We start from the raw sequence: 25,403 nt of genomic DNA on the forward strand, positions 1-25,403 counted from the left end.
TATGCAGTATCCAGGTTGATGTGCATAAGAGTTGTAAGGATATGCAGTATCTAGGTTGATGTGCATATGAATTATAAGGATATCCAGTATCCAGATAATGTGCATACTTATGAGTTATAGGGATGTTATGCAGTATCTAGGAAGATGTGCAACATAAAAATAAGATTAACATAATTGCATCTATTTTTTTAATTTATGAATATTACAAATAGGCTACAAAATAAAACAAAACTTTTCTTAAACAGTTCAAATTCTACATGTAAAATGAAGTCGGCTTTTGTCAATGCCCAGTATCATGTATGCATTGTATGTGCATCAACAATTGATATTTTAAACAACTTCTCGCAAAACCAGTCCACATAATTTGATGAAATTTGACATAAAACACCATGGCAGATACTAATTTGGAATTGTTATAAGCTATACTAATCCTCCATGCAAAATATTACCACCATTATTAACAATCGGAAAACTCACAGTTCAATGAATTCTCTTAAACTACAAATTTTTACTTAAATAGCAAAACAATTAGGTTCTCAAAACCTGCTCTAAAGAATTTCACCAAATTTGACAGTAAGCATCACAGCAAAGAAGGATTGTACAAATGATGCTGATCTGCCATAGCGTAAGAATACTGTTACTGTACTGCTAAATGATGCTGATCTGCCATAGCATAAGAATGCTTTTACTGTATTGCTAAATGATGCTGATCTGTCATAGCATAAGAATACTGCTACTGTACTGCTAAATGATGCTGATCTGCCATAGCGTAAGAATATTGTTACTGTACTGCTAAATGATGCTGATCTGCCATAGCGTAAGAATACTGTTTGTACTGCTAAATGATGCTGATCTGCCATAGTGTAAGAATACTGTTACTGTACTGCTAAAATTATATTGCTGCTACTATACTGCTAAACTCTACTGCTAATCTACACTGTACAGAAATTCCATGTTCCCATGATGGATCTTAATCATTTTCATGCTGAGTCCATTATGGAGAATATTATTGCAGCAATGCTCACTCATTTAACTTTCCATGTGTTAAATTTCTGAGGCATTTAATTTGTCCACGTTAATTATGACTAAATTTGACAATAGATAATAAGAAAATATGAAAAGCACACTACTGGCAGGTTATTAATGCAATTTATTATATAGATTCTTGTTAAATACAACATGAACTACTGCACAGCAATTTACCTATTTACTTATAGTCAATTTTTCTTCTAATATTTGTTGGTAGATGAAATGAAACACATTTGAAAAATACATACTCTCTAATTATCAATGCCTGTGTCCATGTTGGCGATGTAAGCTAATGGTGATGTCTATCGAAAGCATCTCACTCTCTTGCTCTCTCTCTCTTCTCTCTAATACTTATATTGGAATCAGGACCATTACATCTTGTTACATTTAAATGAGTGGTCCCTAATTGGGAAAAGTTTAATGCAGGCTCTAGAATGCACATAATGCCACATTCCATACCCAACAGCTTGATAAATATACTTATAATTGCTGGTTTGGTCATCTTACAAGTTTGAATGTAATATTAAAAATGGATTGAGGAAAGTGACAAAAAAAGTGTAATTACTTAAATATTTTTGGTAGGAGATGGACTTTTATACATTTTTTTCAGTCATTACAGATTTTCTCCATATTGGTAAACTACTTTCTTTCAATCCACATGACAAATACTGCAAACTGTACCCGAATGTGATACAAATAATTTTTTATCAGTTTAGTTGCACATTTGTTACATTTTTACCCAATTATCCTTTTGAAGAAGTTGATGTGAATACAAATAAAACATATTTTCACCAAGGAACATGTGGATCCAAGTTCATCTTTATAAAGTGTTTAGCAGTTAGGCAAATACTGTGAAATTGATGTAATTATGCCCATAATCGCCAAAATGGCACTGAATCTTTGGGAACCAAAACTTAGCTCTGATGAGTCACATGGACAAATTTTGGACAAGTACAATTAAAATCAATAATAATAAAACAGTATTCAATCAGCCACATGGGAATAAGCATTATACTGATGCAATATTCTTGGCCAATGTCTCTTGCATTAGGCTTTTTGGGGGATGCTGTGAGCAATTTCAGGCCACTTGGGCCTCTTCTTAGCTCATCTGACCATAAGGCCATGTGAGCATATGATATGGCTCTGTAATCATTGCATATTGTGCATCCATTAACATTTGCTATTTTTAACTCATTCTCAAAAATACCGGACCAATTTGTAATAAATTTATCAGGAAACATCCTGGCATGAAGTCCTTTTATTTGTGCACTGAAAATAGATAAAACATTTAAATAATTTCTTTAAAAAAATGCCCACCATAAGTTGATCAAAGATGAAAGAATACATTTTGACCTGAAGAACTTTTACAATTGAAACCATTTGACCTTCTTGTTTATTTCTGCATCCAGAATTGGATGAAATTTGATGAAAGTATATTAGCATGAAGGACTTCACATTTATGTAAGCTATAGTCCAATCCACCCTCAAATGTTGCCACTGCTACTAAAACAGATAAACCTTTTAAATGATATCTCATCAATCACTCAACAAAATTTGACCAAATTTGAGAGAAAGCATCCCAGCATAAAGAGCTTTCAAACCTTTAGACAGTATGCTTATTTGCCATCAAATATGGCTGCTGTTACTAACAACAGAACAAATTTAAAATGTGTTATCATGTCACAGAATATCTCAACAGAATTTGACCATGTTTGAAAGAAAGTGTCTGAGTATATAGGCATTCAAGAGTGGGACAAATGATGATGATATGCCATGAAAATGTGGGTGATGATCAATGCACAGACTGGACAAACATAGAGACAACTTTTTCATGACATATGCAATCAACAGCATTACACAAACTGGACAAACATAGACACAACTTTTTCATGACATATGCAATCAACAGCATTCAGTTTTTGTTTGTAATTTCCATATAAAGCATTCTTCTGACCCAAGTTCTCTGGCCAACTGATTTAAGACTTCCATTTGCCTGCTAGGTAGATGGCAGCCAGGTGAACAATCTAAGGCCAGCTTGAGCCTCTGTATTGTTGTATATTCAGTACTTTGGGTTCAATTATATTAGCTGCAGTAGAATAGGATTTAATTCTTTTGGCTATGTACAGCTTGTAAATATCAGCAATGTCATACACTATTCTTGTGACTATAGTTGCTTACAGATTATAATGATAGCAAAGTGTCATACACTGTTCTTGTGCCTATGGTTGCGTACAGATTATAATGATAGCAAAGTGTCATACACTACTTTTGTGACTATAGTTGCTTACAGATTATAACGATAGCAAAGTGTCATACACTACTTTTGTGACTATAATTGCTTACAGATTATAACGATAGCAAAGTATCATGCACTTCTTTTGTGCCTATGGTTCCATACAGATTATAACGATAGCAAAGTATCATGCACTTCTTTTGTGCCTATGTTTCCATACAGATTAAAACGATAGCAAAGTATCATGCACTTCTTTTGTGCCTATGGTTCCATACAGATTAAAAAGAAAGCAAAGTGTCATAGTGATCAATAATTTACATCTGGACATTTCTTTGATGACATTTAAGGTGCAGAGCATTTGACAGACAGGATGAATAGACTTTGGTGAAACTATTTTAGTATTTCATTTTAGATCAATAATTAATGTTTATTTTGATTAAATGTACCTACATGGCCACACTTACAATGTTTTAGACATATTCATCTCAGATTATAATCTAATCTTGTTATTAGAACTGAAGAAAATGCAACCAGGTTTGAAAAATGTGCCACCAGCTTTGAATAATGCATCTAAAATGGTCGCACATATCCAGGAACCACCATAAAGGAAGTTAAGACCCACTGATATTTGTGGATGTGATAATTCTTTGAACTTTGCCAAAAAGTTTGGCATTAAAAGACACTGATGTAAATTTAGGGTATTCGTAAAAATCTTGTTGTAAACTAATATTTTGTGGTAAACATTCTCAAAATAATGAATACTGCTTTCTCAGTTATCAATAGATATCTCACCACCTCACATTGGAGTGGTGCATGATGGATTTGCAGGAAGTCCAGAGGTGGATTTTCAACAGAGCCTAACACTCAATGCATACTGGGAAGGTTTCTTTGATAAGGAGAGTGGCATAATGTTCTACAGATACAAGTTTGCAGAGACCTGTGTGGGAAAGGAATATTTTGTCCTTGAATCGCCATTGAGAAGTCAGGTTAGTACATGTTCGGTTGGCTAAAATAGGTAAGTGACCATTACAGGCTTGCAGAGATCTGTGTGGGAAAGGAATATTTTGTCCTTGAATCGCCATTGAGAAGTCAGGTTAGTATACATTCTTTTGCCTAAAATAGGTGAATGACCATTGCAAGTTTGCGGGATGTCAAGGATTTAAAATAGCCCTTTGTGGGGGGTCAAGGATTTAAAATAGCCATTTGTCGGTTCAAGGATTTAAAATGGCACATTGTGGGCTAAGGATGTAAAGTAGCCCCATGTGCTCTCCTGCATATTGTATGAGGTACAAGTTCAAATCCTCATTAAATTAGAAATTAAAGCTGGTGTTGGCGACTGTGGTGTGTGATGCATCCTTGGACAAGGCACTTGCCAAATGTCTTTGGTAATGAAACTAATTGCTACCAACAGTAGTTCATTCTTACTCCTTCATGCGTCAGGCTTTATGATCGTTCATTAGACATGCATAATTGTAGATAATTATAGTCTGTTTTGAATTCTTGATTGACTATTTCTGATTTCTGATTATTATTGATTTTTGATCAGGTAGGCAGGGGGAGGTAATAAATATGTGCAAATTTCATTCATTCACAGGAGTAAAATGGAAGATAAATTATTTGTGAATGAAGAAATTTTAAACACATCTTGTTTGATTTTTGTCATCATTTACAGGACATTTTTCCAAAATATATATAACAGGAAATCCTTGATTAGCAGATGGGTATTATTACTTTTTCACATTTTTGGCCTAGAAATTGCCAAACCGGTTTTGTTCATAAGCATTTTTTTAAAATTTTTAAACATTTTACACATCTTAAAATCATTAACAAGTGTTAAAGCCATTATTACTGGAGTGCAAAGATAATTTTAAAAATTTGGAGAAAAATTTTATATGCTTGAACACAAGTCTTTGAACTTGATCAAAGCTTGAGGGTTAAAACTACAAATTAAATGTTCTTGTAAGAAACCACAGAAAACAATGACTATTATGTTTATGTACTTGCATCAAAATAAATAAAAAATGAAAGTTATGAAACTATACATGAAATAGAATACAGTATAGAGACATGCAATTTAAAGTATTATTTGTCATACATCCACTTAAGCTGAACTTAGTGAACATTCTTGAATTTTTTAATATGGCAAATTACTCATTCCAATGATGGCATCATTCATGTAATTTATTTTGGCTTATAACGAAATAAGTGATAATCTTGTATTTGAGGAATTCAGACTTGAATGGTGGTTTTACATTTTACAGTTGGAGGACTCTATTAGTGGTTTTATATCTTACAATTTGTATATTTTAGTGATAGTTTTACCTGTTACAACTTGAGGACTTTAATGGCAGTTTTGTGTCTTACAATATGAGGATTTTGGTAATGGCTTTACCTATTACAATTTGATGACTTTAGTGATGGTTTTACCCATTACAATTTGAGTAATTTTGTGATGGTTTTACCCATTACAGTTTGAGTAAATTTGTGATAGTTTTACCCATTACAGTTTGAGTAATTTTGTGATGGTTTTACCTGTTAAAATTTTATGTCTTTAATGATGATTTTATCTTCTATAAAGTTTATTTGGTCTGAAATGAAAAACATTACCCACACATTCATACCAAAGTCTAGCTGGTCCAAAATTAAAAACATTATCCACACATTCATACCAAAGTCTGGTTGGTCCAAAATCAAAATGGTATAGTGCTGCATAGATGTCTGATGTACCTGACACAGCAGTTATCTTCCTTGTTAATGCAACTCCTCCTGGATGGATGGTCATGTCATCATGATGTTTTCACTGAAAGACTTTTTACAGTGTCTAGTTTGTCATAAATTAAAATGGTGATGACGTCCAAAATCCTCCATCACAGCTATCTTGAAAATCTTGTTTTTGCTAATCCTTCTGAACTGAATGCCATATCACCAGAAGACTTTTTAGTAAGTCTAGTTGGTCTGAAGTGAAAATTATTAAGCTCGAACGTCCAACATGGCCACCACAGTGACAATCTTGAAATCTTAGTAACGATATGCCCCCTTAATGGATGGTCATATCATCATGGGGTTTCACTAAAAGTCTTTGATGTATGTGCCCTAATTGAAAACATTATCAATCTGGCAACTGTTATGGTCACCATGGGAGCCCATCATAAAAATCTTGTCATTACTCCTTCTGGATAGAAAGCCATATTGGAATGGAGCTTTCACAAGAAGACTTTGTATAATGTTTAGTTTGTCCTGCTGAAAATTGCACTGCCCACTCATACAATATGGCACCAATGTGGCCGTCTTGAAAATCTTATTATTGCTACTCCACCTGAATGGATGGTCATATCAATATGGAGTTTTTACTCTGACTTTTATGAGGTGTAGTTCGTACTAATTGAAAATGATATCAATCTTATGTCAGATATGGCCACAATAGCATCCATGTTGAAAAATTAAGTTTTTGCTACTCCTGAACAGAAAGGTCATGTCAGCACTAGGTTTTCACTGGAATACCTGTTATGATGTATCATTGTTCTTACATAAAAATTGTGCTAATCTGATACCCAGTATGGCACGTACATCAGCCATCTTGAAACTGTAATCACTGTTCCTCCACGATGGAAAGTCATAATGACATTGGGTTTTCACCAAAAGACTTACGATGTTGTGGTGGGTTATTTCTTTTTGATGCTGGTTACTGATGTTCTGTTTACATAGATACAGCAAATTTCATTACGAAATCGAGTAATCATCCTAGCTTGTCACAAGTCAATTAAAACACTTATCTTAAAATTAATCTCAAGAAAAATTATGCATGAAATTAGACACAATACATTAGTGTTGAGGCCCAGTTCTTTTTTCTCCTTTAACAAAACAATGTCCTTACCCATCCCCCCCCCCCCCGGTTTTGTGTCTCTCATAGACTTGTTATGTATATTTAATTTGCACTGTTTGTTAGATTGTTTTATTCATAATATACTATGGGTTATGTAAAATTGTATTTTGTAGCTGACCTTCTCCAAAATCAAGTTCATTGTCCACCTGACCAGAATTATTAATTTTTTGAAACCTATAAGCAAATAATACATAGCTAACATTGTCTCTATGAGTGTGAGCTTATTATTGGGATTATTATGAATAGAAGTAAACATATTTATCTTGATCTGAGTCAAAAACATTGTGTTTACCTTGTTCTTTGTCATAATTGTAGTAACAGACCTTATTAGTATAACTACCGGTAAGATTTTTCTAGAAATGAAATTTAGGCCCGTGTCACAATACCATAAGTTTTTTGTTTACATTTTCACTTTGTGTTCAAGGGAAATCAATTGTGTGTTGAATTTTACCAAGCTTATTGCTTCTTAGTCTTTTTTATTACTTATTTTATGATTATAGAATCATAATACTCTCAACTACACGTCCCTTGGACAAACTTTTTGAGGGTTTTTGCCTTCTCAAGTCAAATTCTTTTTCTTCATGCAAAAGCTTAGACTGCCTAATTTTGCAGTGTAAGACATTTGTAAAACAATAGACATCACTTGGATACACATTCAAAACTATTAACTTATCCAATCAGAATTCAGGTTTATCAGCCACCATTATTAACAGAGGCTCCTCCAGGGTTTGGAAAATTTTCCAACTTTTCCTGCTTCCAATAATTTACTTATCTCTGTAAAGTTTCAATTTATGACAAATATTTCAGCAAGTACAAATGCTATTTCTGCAAGATTTCAACCCTTGGCATTTCAATAAATGAAACCCATTCTTCACCACCTTGACCAGTTTTGCCTGACATAGTTATCAAATGGAACCTCATAAATAATCAATAATGTCCCTACCAGATGCATTCAAATACAAGCATCCTTAAACAGGCCAATGACTACTGCAAAATTCACACTATTACAGATGTCTGATTGGTACTAAAAGAAATGGTGCTGATCTAACATCTAATATGGCAACCATCACATCCATCTTAGTTGCGACACCTACTAAATGGAAGTTATATCAACAATGGGTTCTCACCAGAAGAATAAGTCTAATATCTAATTGATCCTGATAGAAAACTGCTGAACTGATCTCAAACAAGGCTGCCACAATGAACATATTCTAAATCTTTTCAAGAATTACACTTAATGGGTGGTCGTATGAATATGGGGTCTTGATAAAAAATCTTCTAATGGTATCTGGCTTGTCCTGAATGAAAATGGTGCTGATCTTCCATCTAGTATTATAAGCCACCACAGTGACTAATTTGAAAATCTTATCACTCAGAGATGGTTTCATCACTTGGCATTAAAAGGAAGGAATGATCTTAATTGTTTAAGTTGTATTGAATTCTGTAAATTCCTTTTGGATGGTGGAGCATTGATCCCCTCAAGGGACTTTTGTTGCTTTTATTGCATCTGTTTTGTGATTTTTATTCTTACTGGTCACAGACCAGAAGAGGTTATGGAATTGGCCTGTTGTCCATGCATCCATTAGCACAAGATAAACTACTTGGATGTTAGCCATGAAACTTGCATATTCATCCCAAGGTCTAGTTGGTCGTAAATGAAAATGGTGCTGGTCAGATGTCTATTGTAGCTGCCAGTCATCTTAAAAATTGCAAATAGATATAATCAACTGCCACTGGAATAAGCAATTTAATTATTTGTTTTAGGTTTCAAAACTTCACCAAAAATTGGTCAAGTTCAAAAGATTCACATTTAGATTACATTTACCCCCTAAACGTAGCAGTAGTTGTAGAGCTGGGTGTACTCATCCAACATCAGTGACCAATGGTGTTTGAATAGATGAACATTATGGTGTGAAGAGACCCATGCAAGTACTCTCGCGTACATTTATTGAGGTTTAAAACTAGTTTTGGAATATTTTTGACTTGGAAATTTTCTGCTAAAGTTTTAGAAAAATTCAGGAAAAAACATTGTTTTAAGTCGCAGTTCAGTGATTATTTTTACCTGTTTGCAATTAGAATAATATCATCTAGGAACTTCTGTCAGTTAAAATTAATTATTATGTATTGTTTTGTCTGTGCTCATTTAAAGTGATATGATGTAATGACTAAGAAGGGCATAGAATCTTGAAAATTGATTTTAAATTTCAACACTGAACACATGCCAAGGTAGATTTGACTTTTCGATCAACCTATGACAATAAGTGATGTCAGCCTCACTTTGGCCTCTTGTTAACAGAATTCACTGGCCTGAGTTCCGTGTTAGTTATGGTTATTTTCTTTTTTAAGCAAAAGATCAATTGAATAACTCATTTAGCATATGACAATATTAGATGCACATTTAGAATTATGTTTAAAGTTATAATGGTCATTCAAATTAGACAACTTGTTGATCACATGTAAATTAACATATTTTGTTAAGCAATACATTTTGTCAGGAAAAGCGGGGAAACATAAATTGTAAACATGTTTGTAATATTGAGGCATTTGATGTAAAATTGTGTGTGTACAATTAAAACAGGAAATATGCTATATTTACTATATTATTCAATACAATTTAATGATGCTGATATATATATATATATATATATATATATATATATATATATATATATATATATATATATATATATATATATATATATATAAGGCAATATGAGATTGGCTTTAATTTGCAAGTATTTTCTTTGTAGACTTTTGAAACCACCACCACTTATGCTACCTTCACTGCCCCAAGGGAGGGGAAATACTACATTACAGTTGCTGCCTATAATCATGCCTTGGAACCCTCAGATCTTGTTTGTTCTGATGGAGTGGTCATTGATACATTCGCACCCAGTGTGATTGAAGTTGAAGTAACTGGAGCAAGGGCCGTACCAGGATTGGTCAAGGACAACCTGGGAAATATCTGGGTTCTCTCCAGAAATAGATTTATCAGGAACGTGTTCCGGCCCACACAGGCGTGTCGGTTTGTACTGAAATAGATTTCGTTGAGCTTTCATAATTTACTTGTTAATGCCACACAGTTAGCCTCTGACCTTTGAGTCACATTATGAATGTCAGTAGTACTGCTAATTAATTTATTTTTGTGGGCATCAATTTTTGGGGTTTTGGAATAACATTTTTATTTGTACTTAAATTCATTGATTTGGAAAGGGTCCTATTGTTTCCTCAGGAATATCAATGTTAATCGGTTCTTTATATTCACGGATTTGGCAAGTGTCCTATTTTTACAAAATTAGAGCTACAAACACATTATTTTAGTGAAGTCCAGCAGTCATCAGACAAATGAAATTCATGGAAAAATTAAAAGACATACTGCCTATATTGAAACTACATTCATATTCAACCTCTTACTGTTGAATGGGAAGTTATTAATGACTTTAGTAAATTGTAGTTTCAGTGATTTCTCCTTCAAATACGTTCCCCGATCACATTAACGTTAGGGATATAAGCCTGCTACCTCTCGAATCCAGCCCTACTAAAAGACGAAAATTTGTCTTTTCGGTCTATCTCATATAGACCAAAGGGCAATAACTCTTGCCCCTTGCGTCCCCTTGCCACCGCCAGGTGTCACTAGTTTTTAAGCTTCGCTTGTACTGATAACACGTACATTATACCTCCAAACAATCCAAGCCATCTTAGCGTTAAATTGGACCCTCCGAAGTTAAATTTGGATTTATTGTGTTGGACAATCATTCTTCTACAGGTTGTATACATTATTTTAACAATTTTTTTTCAAATTGAGTGACTTTGTCACCCTTACAGATTTCGTTTACTGAAGACTGTGTTACACACGCTATCGCAGAACTCGTGTTGTCAATTAAGAGTTAACGCGACACTAATTTCGCTTACTCCGTTAGTAACAGTTGTGGTAGTAGCGAATTAATAACATGCTGAATTGATAATTTGTGCTTTGTTTTCTTTTCTTGTGTCGTTTCAGTAGAAATGTCAACCAAATGCATAAAATGCAAAAAGTTCAAAGCAAAAGAAGACAACCATGACTCTTGTATTGTATGTACCAAGTGTACATCATCTATACCATGCAGCTTGTGTAATACTTGGACAGAGCAAACGTGGGCTGATGTAGTCCAGAAGGCAGCAAAAGGGAGGGATAGACGGAATAAGTCGAAGAAAGATAGCATTGATGTCCTCAGTATACATCAGAAGACAGCCTCCATTGCGAGCCTTGTGGGGGACATTGGGGTCCCCCCTCCACCTAAAGTTCGTCGTTTGCAACGTCAGCCACAGTAACATCAGCGGCAATGGAGGAAAATAATGTTGACAGGGTACAACAGTCCAACTTTGAACAGATGCGTTGTTTGGTCCAGGAAACGACGATGCAGCTATTGACATCAGGCCAGATATTACTCTTATTTCCCTCGCTCGCTTCCACAGCTTTTTCTGACTCTTTGGCGGAATGTTCCCCCAATTTTAGGCTGCCCAGTGGGTGTAAGTCCCCCCGCGTGTCTGAGCATGGCCTTCGGGCCTGTAAGTCAGGACGCATGGGGTTTTTACCGGATCCATCGGATCCATTTCTTTATACAACCTCTACGTCACCGGCCGTCCAGCTGTCACAGCATGGGGACCCTATTGCTAAAATGGTCCGACCAAACATGACTTACGGGGATTTTAGTGATAAATCCGTCCATCAAGCTGTACTGCCGGCAACATACCAATACTATGGCGGAGATTTTAGTGAGAAATCTGTCCATCCAGCCAGGCCATTGGAGCAGCTGGTACCGGTGATAGCAGGACCGTCGCCAACATTCAGACCGACCACAAGCCAGACAAACCAGCTGGTAGGGCCGTCCGTCCATATGTTCATGGCTTATCCACAAGGGAGAGTTAGTGACGGTGTTAAGGATGACAGAATCGTGTCATCTATGCCACCTGGTATGCTCTATCCAGAAATGCAAGCTATTACAGAACACGACTCAGCACACAGTGAGGGTGACGAAACTCCTGCAAATCAGCCGTACACATATCCAACCATGGAACAGACTGAGTTTGGCTTCAAGGCGGCAGTGGAAGAAATTTATAGGGTGTTGGCAACTTCAGAATGCCCTCCACCTCCTACCGCCACTCAAGACTACAAAGTTAAGGCATCTGTAGATCTTGATGGGGAGGAAGAGACGCCGTCCTTCCGGCTCCTTCCCCAGTCGGCAAAAATTAATCAGATCAATGATCGTCTATCAGGATGAATAGGTGATCCGGGGAATGCTAAGGCATTCTTTTCAGAGAGCCAAGTACCAGCGATGTTCTCGTGTCGCGGGTACAAAACTCATTCAGATGCCTTCAGTATGGAACTTCCGGCCCTGGACAAAAATATGGCAGCAGTTCACATGTCCACTCCACTGTTTTACAAAGTGGACAAAAATGTGTTCCATGCCATGTCAAAGCTAGTCCGGAACGTAGTCGCTACGTCTTCAATGTTAGACTTGGCTTCATTAGCCATTTTCCAACTTGCAGAAAAATCCGACAATGACCACACTTGGGAAGTGACGGCCCGGATTCCTAGAGTTATTAACAGGGCAGCTCACCATTCCATGACTAATGCGTTGACTGCTCCTGCCAACTTAGACCCGATACGACGTGACGCATGTCTGCGGTCCACGTCACTCAAGCCCCATCATACTCCGGCTTTACGGATGACTCCGTTTAGGTCACCTTTACTCTTTGGAGGAAAAATTGAAGAAGTTCGGAAGCAGGCAGCTCACGGGATCCTTACAATCAAATGTGCAGTATAGATCCCAACCCAATGCCAGGAGACAACAGTCTAATCAAGCTAGGAGGCAACCATACAGAGGCAGTAAGAAACAAAATTTCTTCGTCTTCAAGCCTCCTAACTCTAAAAATTGACATACCCTCTCCACCACCCGCGGACAGCCTACCTGTGGGTGGCCGCCTCCTGCACTTTCAGGACCACTGGACCACCTTTTTTCCTCAGAACGATTGGGTGATCCAGGTCATTTTGGAGGGACTTTGGATTTCATTTATCCAACCCCCTCCCCTGTCCTCCTCTCCCCTCTTCACAGACGTACTGTCCAATCGGGAGAAGGATACCTTTCTACAACAGGAGATATGGTCGCTCATAGAAAAACGGGCGGTGGAGATTGTGAAAAAAAACCCGCAATCACCAGGGTTTTATTCCAGGCTGTTTCTTATCCAGAAGGCAAAAGGCAAGTTGAGGCCGATCATCGACCTGAGTCGCCTCAACCAATACATTTTACCACCAAAATTCAAGATGGAAACGGCGAGATCAATCTGTCTTTCCATCCGGAGGGACGAGTATGCCGTCAGGCTAGATATGACCGACGCATATTTTCACATCCCTATCCACCCCGCATCACGGAAATTTCTCCGATTCGCTGACTGCAACGCGGTTTATCAGTTCCAGGTCCTACCCTTTGGCCTCAACATCAGCCCTTGGTCTTTTACCAAGGTTATGGATTGTGTCATCACCCTGTTCCGCTCGACTTCATCTACAGGGATGGCAGTGTACTACGACGACATCCTCCAGAAACATATGGTAAGTTCTATTCTGCTCAAAGGCAGAAACGATCTTTTAGCACTTTTAGATCATCTAGGCTTTCTCGTGAACTGGGAAAAGTCCGATCTCCGTCCATCCCAGCGTTTTGTTCATCTGGGTATGGAGTTTCTCACCAATCTGAATCGGGTACGGCTTCCTCACGCTCGCGTAATCCGGATCGTCGAACTCGTCGAGTCCGTTTCCAACAGGACGTAGATTTCAGCGAGAGAATTTTTGCAACTCCTCGGATTATTCAGTGCGGTGGCGGACTTGATCCCGCTTGGCCGTCTTTTTATGCGTCCCTTACAAATGATTCTACTGGCACCATAGCGCCCCTTTTCAAGTCTCCTCAATCAAACAATAATGATCACGCCCGAGATACGATCGTTCCTGTGTCAGTGGCACAAGGCCGGTTGGCTGTCCATGGGGATTCCTCTGGAGATGCCCCAAGCGGAGATAACGGTATGTACCGATGCCAGTACCTACGGTTGGGGTGCCCATGTGTTGCCGGACTTCGCTACAGTCAGCGGCACGTGGGAGCCAGGGGAGAGGCCTCTCCACATCAGCCTTTTAGAAATGAGGGCTGTCATCAATGCCTTTCATTTCTGGAAGGATCAACTCTCAGGAAAAAACTGTCCTCATTATGTCAGACAACTCTGTGGTGGTGACTTACCTCCTCAAACAAGGGGGCACCAAATCACCAGACCTGTGCATTCTGATCTGGCAGTTTCTACGTTGGTGCGGCAACCTCCACATCAACGTACAAATCAGACACATTCCTGGCAGGCTCAATGTCTTGGCCGACACTCTATCAAGGAAAGCTCAAGTCATTCACACAGAATGGTCACTCCATCAATCAGTCTTTCTTCGGATTTGCACACTCTGGGGGCATCCGATGATCGATCTTTTTGCGACAAGGTGGAATCGCAAGTTGCCCACCTTTGTCTCTCCGGTTCCAGACCCAGAGGCTTGGGCCGTGGACGCTCTGTCAATCAGCTGGGAGGGCTTGTGGGCATTCGCCTACCCTCCCACGTTTTTGGTACCGAAAATAATCCAGAGGTTAAGGGGTCAGAACTGTCGGATGTTTCTGATTGCCCCTCTCAGATGGAACAAGTCCTGGGTCACCGATCTACTCGATCTAGCGATAGATCTACCCAGGAAGATTCCAACCAGCCCAAATCTTCTCAAACAACCGCGGTCACATGTGTTCCACCCCTGCCTGGACCGTCTTCTTCTTCACGCTTAAGGCTCTTGTCCGGGCAGCCTTGCGAGACAAACAATTTAAACCTTCGATTGTGGAGAGAATCTCAAGAGCAAGAAGGCCCTCCACTCTGAAGGCTTACGAGGGAAAGTGGCGTGTTTTCGAAGACTGGTGCCATGTCAATAACATCGTCTCTTTGAGTGTCTCAATCCATCAACTGGCCGACATTTTTCTCTGGCTTTTCGAGGAGAAACAGTTGGCCCTAATTACTATCAAAGGCTGCCGCTCCATGATATCAGACACATTCCGCCATCATGGTAGATGTGATATTGGGCATAACAAAGATCTATTAGATCTTTTAGCCAATTTTGATTTCAATCGACCAAAATCCCTCACCCTGTTTCCAAAATGGAATCTGTCCTGGGTTTTAACATGGCTCAATTCAGACAAATTTGAACCTTTAGCCCACACTTCGTTAAAGCTACTATCATACAAAACATGTTTCTTGATAGCCTTAGCTTCAGCATGCAGGATGAGTGAGTTACATATCTTTCCAGTGACCTGAACTTTCTTCAGTTCAGATCAGATGGTTCGGTGGTCCTCCTGACGCAACCAGGCTTTGTAGCCAAAAATAGGTTACCATCCATTGGCAATTAAAGAATCATCATTCGCTCGCTCTCTTCCATAGATAAGTCAAGAGCAGCAGCCATGCAAGATCCTGTTCGTGCACTCCAGCACTATTTAAAATGCACAGAGGCGTGTTGGGACACACGTAAGCGCCTCTTTCTTCCGGCCAAAGCTGGTAAACGGGATATCACCCCTCAGGCCCTTGCTTCATGGCTGAAGTGGGTTATACGCTCAGCGTACTCTGAGATCTCACAAGATCAGAGTCGCCTCATGAAGATTACGGCTCATGAGATTAGAGCAATCGCGGCGAGCCTGGCATTCGAAAGCAATGTTTCAATCCGAGATATAATAGAAGCTGTTTGCCTGGCATGCAGAGTCAACCTTCTCCAGTTTTTATCTCAGAGATTTGGCTTCACAGAGGCAAACCTTGAATCTAGTAGGTCCGGTGTCGGCAGCCCAGATGACCACCAGACCCATTTAAAACAATCAGCACAGCCTATCAGCTTCGCTGGATTCGCCAGTGAAATTTTGTAGGTAAGAAGATTTCAATAACTATCATCTTAACCGTATATAGGGGTCACATATAACGGGACCCTAGGCTGTGTTGCTGATGAAATTAGGAGAACGGGTTATCGTTCAAATGGGGAATCCAGCCATCATTCCCTAGAAGGTACCCGGAGTGGAGGTAGGATGCTCAGCATTCCCTCCTCGTATTACTTATTCTCGTTAATGTGATCAGGGAACGTATTTGAAGGAGAAAGCAAATTTTTGGTAAATTGTGTTTCTCAGAGAATACTTACCCGATCGCATTACTTAAAAACCCTCCCAACCACCCCGCTTTGCGAGCATCCTCGTATCACATATATCGCTCAGCTTAAAAAACTAGTGACACCTGGCGGTGGCAAGGGGAGATAAGGGGCAAGAGTTATTGCCCTTTGGTCTATATGAGATAGACCGACAAGACGAAATTTCGTCTTTTAGTAGGGCTGGATTCGAGAGGTAGCAGGCTTATATCCCTAACGTTAATGTGATGGGTAAGCATTCTCGGAGAAACACAATTTACTAAAAATTTGCTTTCATCTGCTATACTGGGTTAGACGTCGGTATGGACTTTGAGATATCCCTGACAAATATTGATCTTCTGTCAAACAAGATTTTCTTCCAGATGGCTTATATTGCTGAGGATTGTATTAAAAGTGAGGATTGTATATTAGAAATGAGGATTGTATTAGAAATGAGGATTTTATTAGAAACGAGGATTGTATTAGAAATGAGTATTGTATTAGAAATGAAATTATAAAGTGTCTAATTCAGAGGTTACTGGTTTTGAGAGCTAGGTTTGTGAAACTCTTAAAACTGTCAATAGATTGCACCACTGATATAAATATTTCATATCTTCATAAAGAAAATATTTTGTTGTAGATCAGAAAAACTCGAGGTTTTTGGACTGAGTATTATCAGAAATCTATGAATTACTCCAGTACAGTCTATTTATAAAGTGTACAAAATGAATTCAATGAGCATATAATGGTACTGGTTTTGAGAAAGCTAATTTTTGCAGGTATTTTAGTGAGTTATACAGATTTAATGATCACATACTATTTGTCAACAAGCTTAATTGCCTGTCCTAGGATAGGATTTTAAAATGTTTTAAAAAAACACAAAATTGGGATATGCAAGGTTAAAATGAAGTTTGAACATAAGAATACAAAATAAATATTTTAAAAAAATTAGACAAAATTGAGATGCTGCTGTGAGTTTTGAACTCTCAACCTCTTGATCGGCAGCCAGTTGCTATGTCTATATACTTTTTTGTTTGACTCCTGGTACATGATTTGTCCAGTTGTAATTTTTGTTCCTGGCTCTTAATTGTAGTGATTATCTATAGCTGGATTTGGCAAACATGCATAGGATCTATTTTAAGATATTAAAGAACATAAATTTATATAAGATTTATAAATAGATGTTTATGTATGTTTTGACATTTACTAAAAATAGAATTATTAGTAAATATGTTTACAATATTTGGCCTTTTACCCATTGGACAGGTCAGTAATGTGGTATCTTAGAAGAATTAACTTAATTTCCATTGGCTGTGTTCAATCACATGAATGGGTATTTTGAAATATTGGATCGAGTAGTAAGATTTGTTACATGGGGTATATTGTGATATAAAGTCTTAATAGACTCATGAATGTGTATATAAGGAGAGAACTGATCAATCAGATTCATTCTTACTTTGTGTGTTCCTGTTGTAACAGCAAGTCTGCAGATGTGTTTATGTTGTACTTTTATATTATATGAAAGGAAAAACATTGGTTTGGACTGTTCAGTGGAAATAGAAAGTGCTCATTGGAGTATAATATCATTTTGGAACTATTAAGAATTATTCAGAGGAGTTCTGGACAACACCATTTTGACAATGTCACAATTCTTGGCAGACCTATATATTTCCAGTTCTGAAATTTATGAAGAAATTTATAATGAACTTGTCATTCTTTGGACTTTAATAGAACTTTTTCTGGATTCACTTCATAATGCTATAAGTTCCTCTCAGATTTTCATTAATAATTTTGATAATTAAATTATTTGTTAAGTTATACAAAACGTGTTGGATTTGCCTCTTTCTGTTACTTAGTTCATGACCATAGGGTCATAACACAGTACACACAGAAAGACAGACAAATGTGGGTGCTTTTATATAGGATGGTATCTGTGATATATCAATGCAATAATGGAATGGTAACCTTGAATAATTGGTATAAATTCATGCTGCCTTTGTTTACTTTATGCATTAGATGTTAATCATGTAGAGTGTTACTAACTGTATTTATATTTGTTTTAATTGCAATGCCATGTAAACTGAAGGTTATTACTATTACATGGCAGACAGTAGTTTGTTTTAAATTGGTCCTAAAAATTAAGTAGTAAATTGTGGCTTCCAAATGATTCTACTTTGGATTTCGTATGATCTTATTGCAGGGACAAAGCGACCAGTCTTCCCTTTTTTGCTGACCTTCCCAAGCAGCGACATCCAAATGACACCATAGTAAATGAGTACAATGATACAGTTTGTAACCAATACAGTGGTGCACCAAACAGTCTTGGAGGAGTTTTGCCCTCTACTCATGCTGTAAGTTGTTTGGGTAATTTTAAATAAGGTCAGGTAGATAGGAAGAGGATAGTGTGCTCTCATTATAACAATGTATGAAGTCACAAAGTGACATTCGTTTTAAGTCAGGGAGCATTATATTGAGATATGTTTAAAACTTTATATATGAAAACAAACAAGAGGTATTTTTATGATGGGAAACATGATTATAATTAGTTATCAACACTTAATAATTAGAACTGAGTAAAATAATTAAGTAGCAATGATAAATACAAATTTAAATAATTTAACTGGATATATACCTGAATTATAAGGGGGTAAGTGGTATAGTGAGGGTTTATAGTGATGGACTACTGTCTTCTGATTTGTTTTAATTTGTGCCTCACTACCCTTGAGCATTTAGATTTTGTGTACTTGGTTGAATATTTTTTTAAAACGTACAGTTTTTCATTGGGACCAAGCCTAATTTCATGGGACTTATTTATGCAGATTATCTGCACTAGTAGAACAACTTTATGCCATGAGTGAATTTATTTTTAATTGTATAAATTTTTTCAACTTTACAAAATATCACATTTCCATCTGTACTTAAATTTGTGGATTTAAGAAAGAGGTCCTATTGTTTCTACAGTGGAATCATTGTTAATTAAGTTATTCAGTTCACAGACTGGGGAAGGGGTCCTATTGTTTCCACAGCAGAACATTTGTTAGTCGTCTTTAAAGTAATGGACTAAGGAAGGGGTCCTGTTGTTTCCACAGTAGGATTATTGTTAAGTCTTCAAAGTTATGGACTGGCGAAGGGATCCTGTTGTTTCCACAGAAGGATTATTGTTAAGTCTTAAAATTTATGGATTGGGGTAAGGGATCTTGTTGCTTCCACAGAAAGATTATTGTTAAGTTTTCAGATTTATAGATTGGGGTAAATGATCTTGTTGTTTTCTTAGAAGGACCACTATTGAGTCTTTAAATTAATAGACTAAGAAGGACAGTGGGATTATTGTTAACAGCTTTTAAATTCATATGCTGGAGAAGGGGTCTTATTGTTTCTACACCAGGATCATTGTTAATTTAATTTTTAAATTCATGGAATTAGGATCCTGGTGTTTCCACAGCAGGACTATTGTCAATTGCGACCCAATGATTTAGAGTTGTGGTTACAGAAAGATAGACATATGGATTGATGGACAAATGGAGTCAACCACATCATTCTTTCACCTAAAGCATGGGGGATAATAACTACTTCTTTAGAGAAAGAGAAAACCTTTTTTCTCATGACTTGTGTAATAGAAAGATTATATCAGCATAGTCATTGTATGACTAGGGTCAACTGGGATTAGATTTTTAAGTTATTCACTGGTACTTGAAGAAATTTGTGATTGGTGAGAATAAATGGTTACACAAATAAATGTTTAAAAATTAAATTTTGTATTGTTGTATATTCCTGTTTTCATATTTAATTTTTAATAGATTAACCTGGTCTGGAAAGTAATCAATGGATCTGCTGGTATCCATGACTATTATGTAGGTCTGTCTTCCACTGGTTCTTTAGATGACCTTATGACCTTTCGATCAACCAATCAGCATACACATCACCAGATTCTGCATCCAAATATAGAGGAAGGGGAGGAGTTTTACATTCTACTGAAGGCAATAAGTAAATCATCTGTAACTTCAGTCAAGGCATGTATGATTTTTGATTTATATTCTTACTTGACTGAAAAAAAGTATTGATATAATTTTAGACAAATTTAGTTTGTGTAAGTGAGATATCTGCAAAAAGTCTAGGGGAACTTCAATTGGAACTCTAGTTCACACTTGCATGACTTACTATACAAAAAAGGGTGTAAACTAGAATTTCACTACTCTGCTTAGTCTACCTTTGATGTAGGTAATTAAAGGTAACTAAAATATCCTAGTAGCTAATCACAGACCTCATGTCCATCATTTTTATTTTGGTGACAGGAGGATAAAAAAATTATTTGACGAGCGACCTTCATAATACTAGAGTTCCAACTTAATTTGCCTATTGAAGCAGTTACCTACTTATTATATGTGATGGGTCACACTAAAATAGCATCATGCTAAAAACATGATTTTTACTCCCAAACCCTAGACATAGTCATGTTTAAAAAAACACAGTTTTCAGTAATCTTTGAAAGAAAAAGACACCACTTCATTATATGCCCCTAGCATATATAAAAGGTAAAGCTCATGAAAAACTATCCTTGCTGCTGTGTATATAGCAATTTGTTATGGAGGCAATTAAAAGGCAAGGAAGTCAGGTAGAAACAGCCACCATTTCACATACTTGATTGGCTGACAATGGATAGAGTAATGTGTTCAGTACTTTGATGACTGCTGTGGGGAACCCCCTTGTGCTAATTTGCATAGGTAAAGTTTTTAAACCCCTATGAAATGATCATGAATAATTAATGAACTGGCTCATGAATGTGCATGAACTGAAAATGGTCAGTTCATGAAATTATGATTCATGAACTGTTCATAAACCAACACATCACAAACTGTTCTTGAATAGTTTATGAAATATTCATGAACTGAATTCATGAATAGTTCCTAAAAGTTCACAAATTGGGTCATATTCATGAATAAGTGCATGAATGTATTCATGAACTTTGATGAACAAAGTTTCTCATGAATGATTCATGACTTCATGAACAGTTCCTATAAAAAAAAATTGATTATCTGACAAACTCACCAATACCTATTTCATCCTGAATCATAAAATAACCTTAGATGTGGGGTTTTTAAAACAGTATAAAATGCAACATATTATCTTAAAAATGGTATTTGATTTCAAATAAATTTTTAATATGCAACAAAAAACATGTAAACTGACAAGCAATATTCTTTTGTTTACTCTTAGCAATACTTTTTGTACATTTTGTAATTTTTCTGTGAAAGTTTTTCAAGAGATATTGGGGCAGTTGTGTACATCAACTGTTGAAACATATTTCATCATCAGGGGGCTGTCTTTCCACTGAGGTTTCTCCTGACTTAACCAATCTTTTTCCCAGAGACTGACCTGTCAGTTAACTCTTCTGTAAATATTTTCAGGGCTTATATTTCAATCAAAATCCACCCATTATCACTACTGAATGTCTCCATCTGCAACTGAAGCTATTCCATCCAATTACTGTTTAGATCTTTAACATTGCTGCAACAGTCACAATTTAATGTCTCTTCCATCTTGGCCATAGGATCTTCCAGTTTTCAAATTTTCCTCCTTAACCTACAAACGTCATGCTCTAATATTTTACTTTTCTGCCGTCTGATCTTAAACAAAGATAAGGTTAGTTAACCTCTGATCAACATTGTCTTCAGTATTGAGCACATTATTTTTGTACCCCACTTTATTTACTGGAATAATTATGATCCAACTCAAAATTATTTAATCACTTAAAATTAATACACATCTTACTGAGCATTATTGGAGAATTTTGTCACTAGTTGTATTTTCACTGAAGCTGACTAGCTATAGGTATAGTCACAGGAGTCCGATGTTTGAATCAATAAAATTTGACAAAAATTTTTACAACATTATTACACTAAATAACCTTTAAATAACAATTATTTTGTGCTTTAATTTTTTTTGCTATTTTCTATTGATAAAACGTTAGACTTGCATGGTATAAGCCCTTAGTATGTCACTAATGTATCCACTCCTGCATGTTGCATATAGCTGCTTCTGGTTTCATCATGCTGTTATTTGCACCTGCATTGTGTACAATTTGACACATTAACTATTTTATTTTTAAATTACCAAATTACATTAGATCATAGAAATAGTGATGTCATGAAAAAGAAAACAATATTGAACATCTCAATTCCTATTGTAGATGCAGTACCGTGTCTGGTATCGAGATCGAAGGGGGGGGGGGCAGGTATGATAATGTGTAGTGATTTTCAAAAATTCAAAGAGCAAGTTCAAATTAGGTCTGAATAAAATCATGTATCATTAGTTTGGTTAAAACTAATTTGATTACATATAAAAACCAATAAAATATCTATGTAATTTCCACTGAAATAATCATGAATGACCAAGAAAAGATAATCACCATAATTTTGATTATCCTGGCTGGGTATGCTTTTCTGCCTAATTTTGCTCTCACCAAATCATTTCCTTCATATTCTTCATAATCGCTTCTCTGCACTTCTACTTACTTAAAAAAGTGATATTGAAAATATTCTCATCTGTCCATTGCACGGGAGTCCACGGTTATTGTTCGAGGTATTTGCTTGTTGCAGAACTGTTTGCATGCTCTTTCATCTGTGGGGAAAAGAAGGCTCAACTGCTGAAATCCTGCATGTATTTTAACCAATCATATCATGTCTTCTTTCACAGTCATCCAGTCAGGATAATTGTTATTTACAGATCTTGTTTTTTATGGCAAATTGGCAACGAATGACTAAGTCAGTAGAATATGCAGTTTATGACAGTAATGGACAAAAACATTAGAACAAAGTCATTGAAAGCTTTTATAGCAAACACATTTTGTTCATGCTGGCCAGAAAATATTTTCCCATATTAATCCACTACTCAGGTTAAGTACACAAATATTGAATAAAAGATCTCTTTGAACATTTATACAGTATAATATCGTCTGAAAAAAGAAAAATGTTCACCTTTATATTTTACTAATATTGTGAGAAGTTTGTATGATGAATTTTCATTGACATTTTATGAATATAATTTATTAGCATTTTCATATACATTTTTAGGAAATATCTTGGTGCTGCATCAGAGTACTTGATTGTTCATGAACCAAGTTCATGACATTTCAGAAACTTCTGAAATATTATAATAATAGTTCATAAAAGTTCATCAGTGTGTTCATGAACTTCAAGTACATGATTCATCAAAATTCTTGAAGTGTTCATGAACTTACTTGAGGAACATTCATGAATATTTGTTCATGAACTCAAATGATGAACAGTTCATATTTGTTCATGAAGTCATGAATTTGGTTTTGTAAGGGATTAGTACTACAACCCAATTCATTTCAAATTATAGGTAAATCAAAGAGATTCTAAGCTTTGTGCTCAAGAAAAAGTTATAACACATAATAGCCTTGAATGAAAATGTTTCAGCCATCTGTATTAAAGAATATTGGCAAGCTTCTGGAGAGTTGCATTAAGCCAGATTTGACTCCATAATTCAAATGAAAGCATGATTATTTTATTTGAATATTGTTAAAAAATAATTCATTTTTGAAGATGATTCTGAAATCAATAAGTTATCAGCAAAACAAGTAAAATCCAATGCTACCTGTATGAAACATATTCAAACACTGCACTGTGCATTCAGGTTATCTCCCTTTCCTATGATCCATTATCTTAATCTCAACAGAGTACTTCATACAACTATTAACTGACCCATGGTTTTCAGGATGATTTTAGCCATAAAGTACATCCAGGTAATAATAACTATACACTTGTGTTTGCACATTTCATTTGTTTTGCATTAACACCTGTATAGGACAGAGATGTTTATTACTGCCATATTTACCTGTAAATTCCTCATTAAACTTGAAAAATTGTATGTACCTTTCTCCCAGTGTAATGATGTGTCCCTGGTTTGAGGCATATTCATTTTTCTATCAAGACAAGCATATCTTTGTCAGACCACTGCATCAAGTACAGTTCTGACAAGCGTATACAATGATGGTCAAGAATAACTCAGTCCTAACCTGAGGATTTGCTCTGATGATTCAGCAGGTGTCTTTGAATACAGCTTCATTTTCTGCCCTATAAGGTTCATAGTAGATTGCAGTTTTGCCAAGTTTGATTAATTGTGAGTTTTATTTGTTGATTAATTCCTTCGCATTTAAGGCAACAGGGACAATAGTAATTGTCAACTTGCCCCCCCAGAGATATTTGTGTGCGATTCTAGTAATGTTCGCTTGTTGTCAACCATTTAGTCGGTACTACTGCATCACAGAAAAATGTTCCAGTGCAAAGAAAATATTATTTTATATTTTTAACAAGTGAATATTCTATGCATAAAATTGAAATACATCTAATAGCATTAAGTATGATGATTTTAGGTAGAAAGAGTTCCTAGTTACCCCCCCCCATCCATTCACGCTCAACCTCCTCACTACCCACCCCATGAGGAAAAGTTTCAGTTTACATTTTTGACAAGAAGATTTCACAGTATCTTAAATGTGTGCCTCCAGGTATAAAATAGCCACTTGTATAAAATGACCACTTGTCCAGATATAAAATTACCACATAGCTTGCTCACAACTATATGAAACACAAGGAGATTTTCATTTGTTCATTTTCTGTAAGTGGATATTCCATACACCAAAACCAAATTCTTCTCATTGCAGGCAGTGGGGCCTATTTTGGTGGATACCACAGCCCCAGATTTTAGTGGCTCCATTGATGTCCACTTATCAGGGCTCCACCTTGTAGCCACATGGCCTGCAGGAGCTTTCATAGACAGTGAAGACATATTTCCCCTGAAGTATGAATTTGCAGTTGGTAAGAAATATATCCACCCGTTGAAGTAATAGAAAATATATTTTTGGTATGTCTTTGGATGTTGTTTGTTTATGGACACTACATTATTTTTGCCAAGATAATATTTTCATGCCTTGTAATGTATGAACTTTGACATAATTTTATTTTTTGTGTTTTTGGATGCAAATGAAGTTCAACAGTGATAAGACAAGATGGAAAAATGCTGCTTTCAGAAAGTTAGGG

General features: G+C 36.4%; 1 protein-coding gene across 1 annotated transcript in view; it reads left to right on the forward strand.

Moving 5' to 3' along the window:
* Positions 1-25,403, forward strand: part of LOC149790377 (uncharacterized) — a 280,245-nt gene that overhangs the window by 108,624 nt on the left and 146,218 nt on the right. The window contains exons 17-21 of the mRNA XM_089972426.1: positions 4,036-4,248; positions 9,896-10,170; positions 18,545-18,695; positions 20,142-20,358; positions 25,032-25,181. Of these exons, the coding sequence (XP_089828552.1) occupies positions 4,036-4,248; positions 9,896-10,170; positions 18,545-18,695; positions 20,142-20,358; positions 25,032-25,181 (1,006 nt within the window). The remainder of the gene's footprint in view (positions 1-4,035; positions 4,249-9,895; positions 10,171-18,544; positions 18,696-20,141; positions 20,359-25,031; positions 25,182-25,403) is intronic.

This window comes from Sinohyriopsis cumingii, chromosome 10, assembly GCF_028554795.1.
Source record: "Sinohyriopsis cumingii isolate HCF-2022 chromosome 10, ASM2855479v2, whole genome shotgun sequence".
Taxonomy (NCBI): domain Eukaryota; kingdom Metazoa; phylum Mollusca; class Bivalvia; order Unionida; family Unionidae; genus Sinohyriopsis; species Sinohyriopsis cumingii.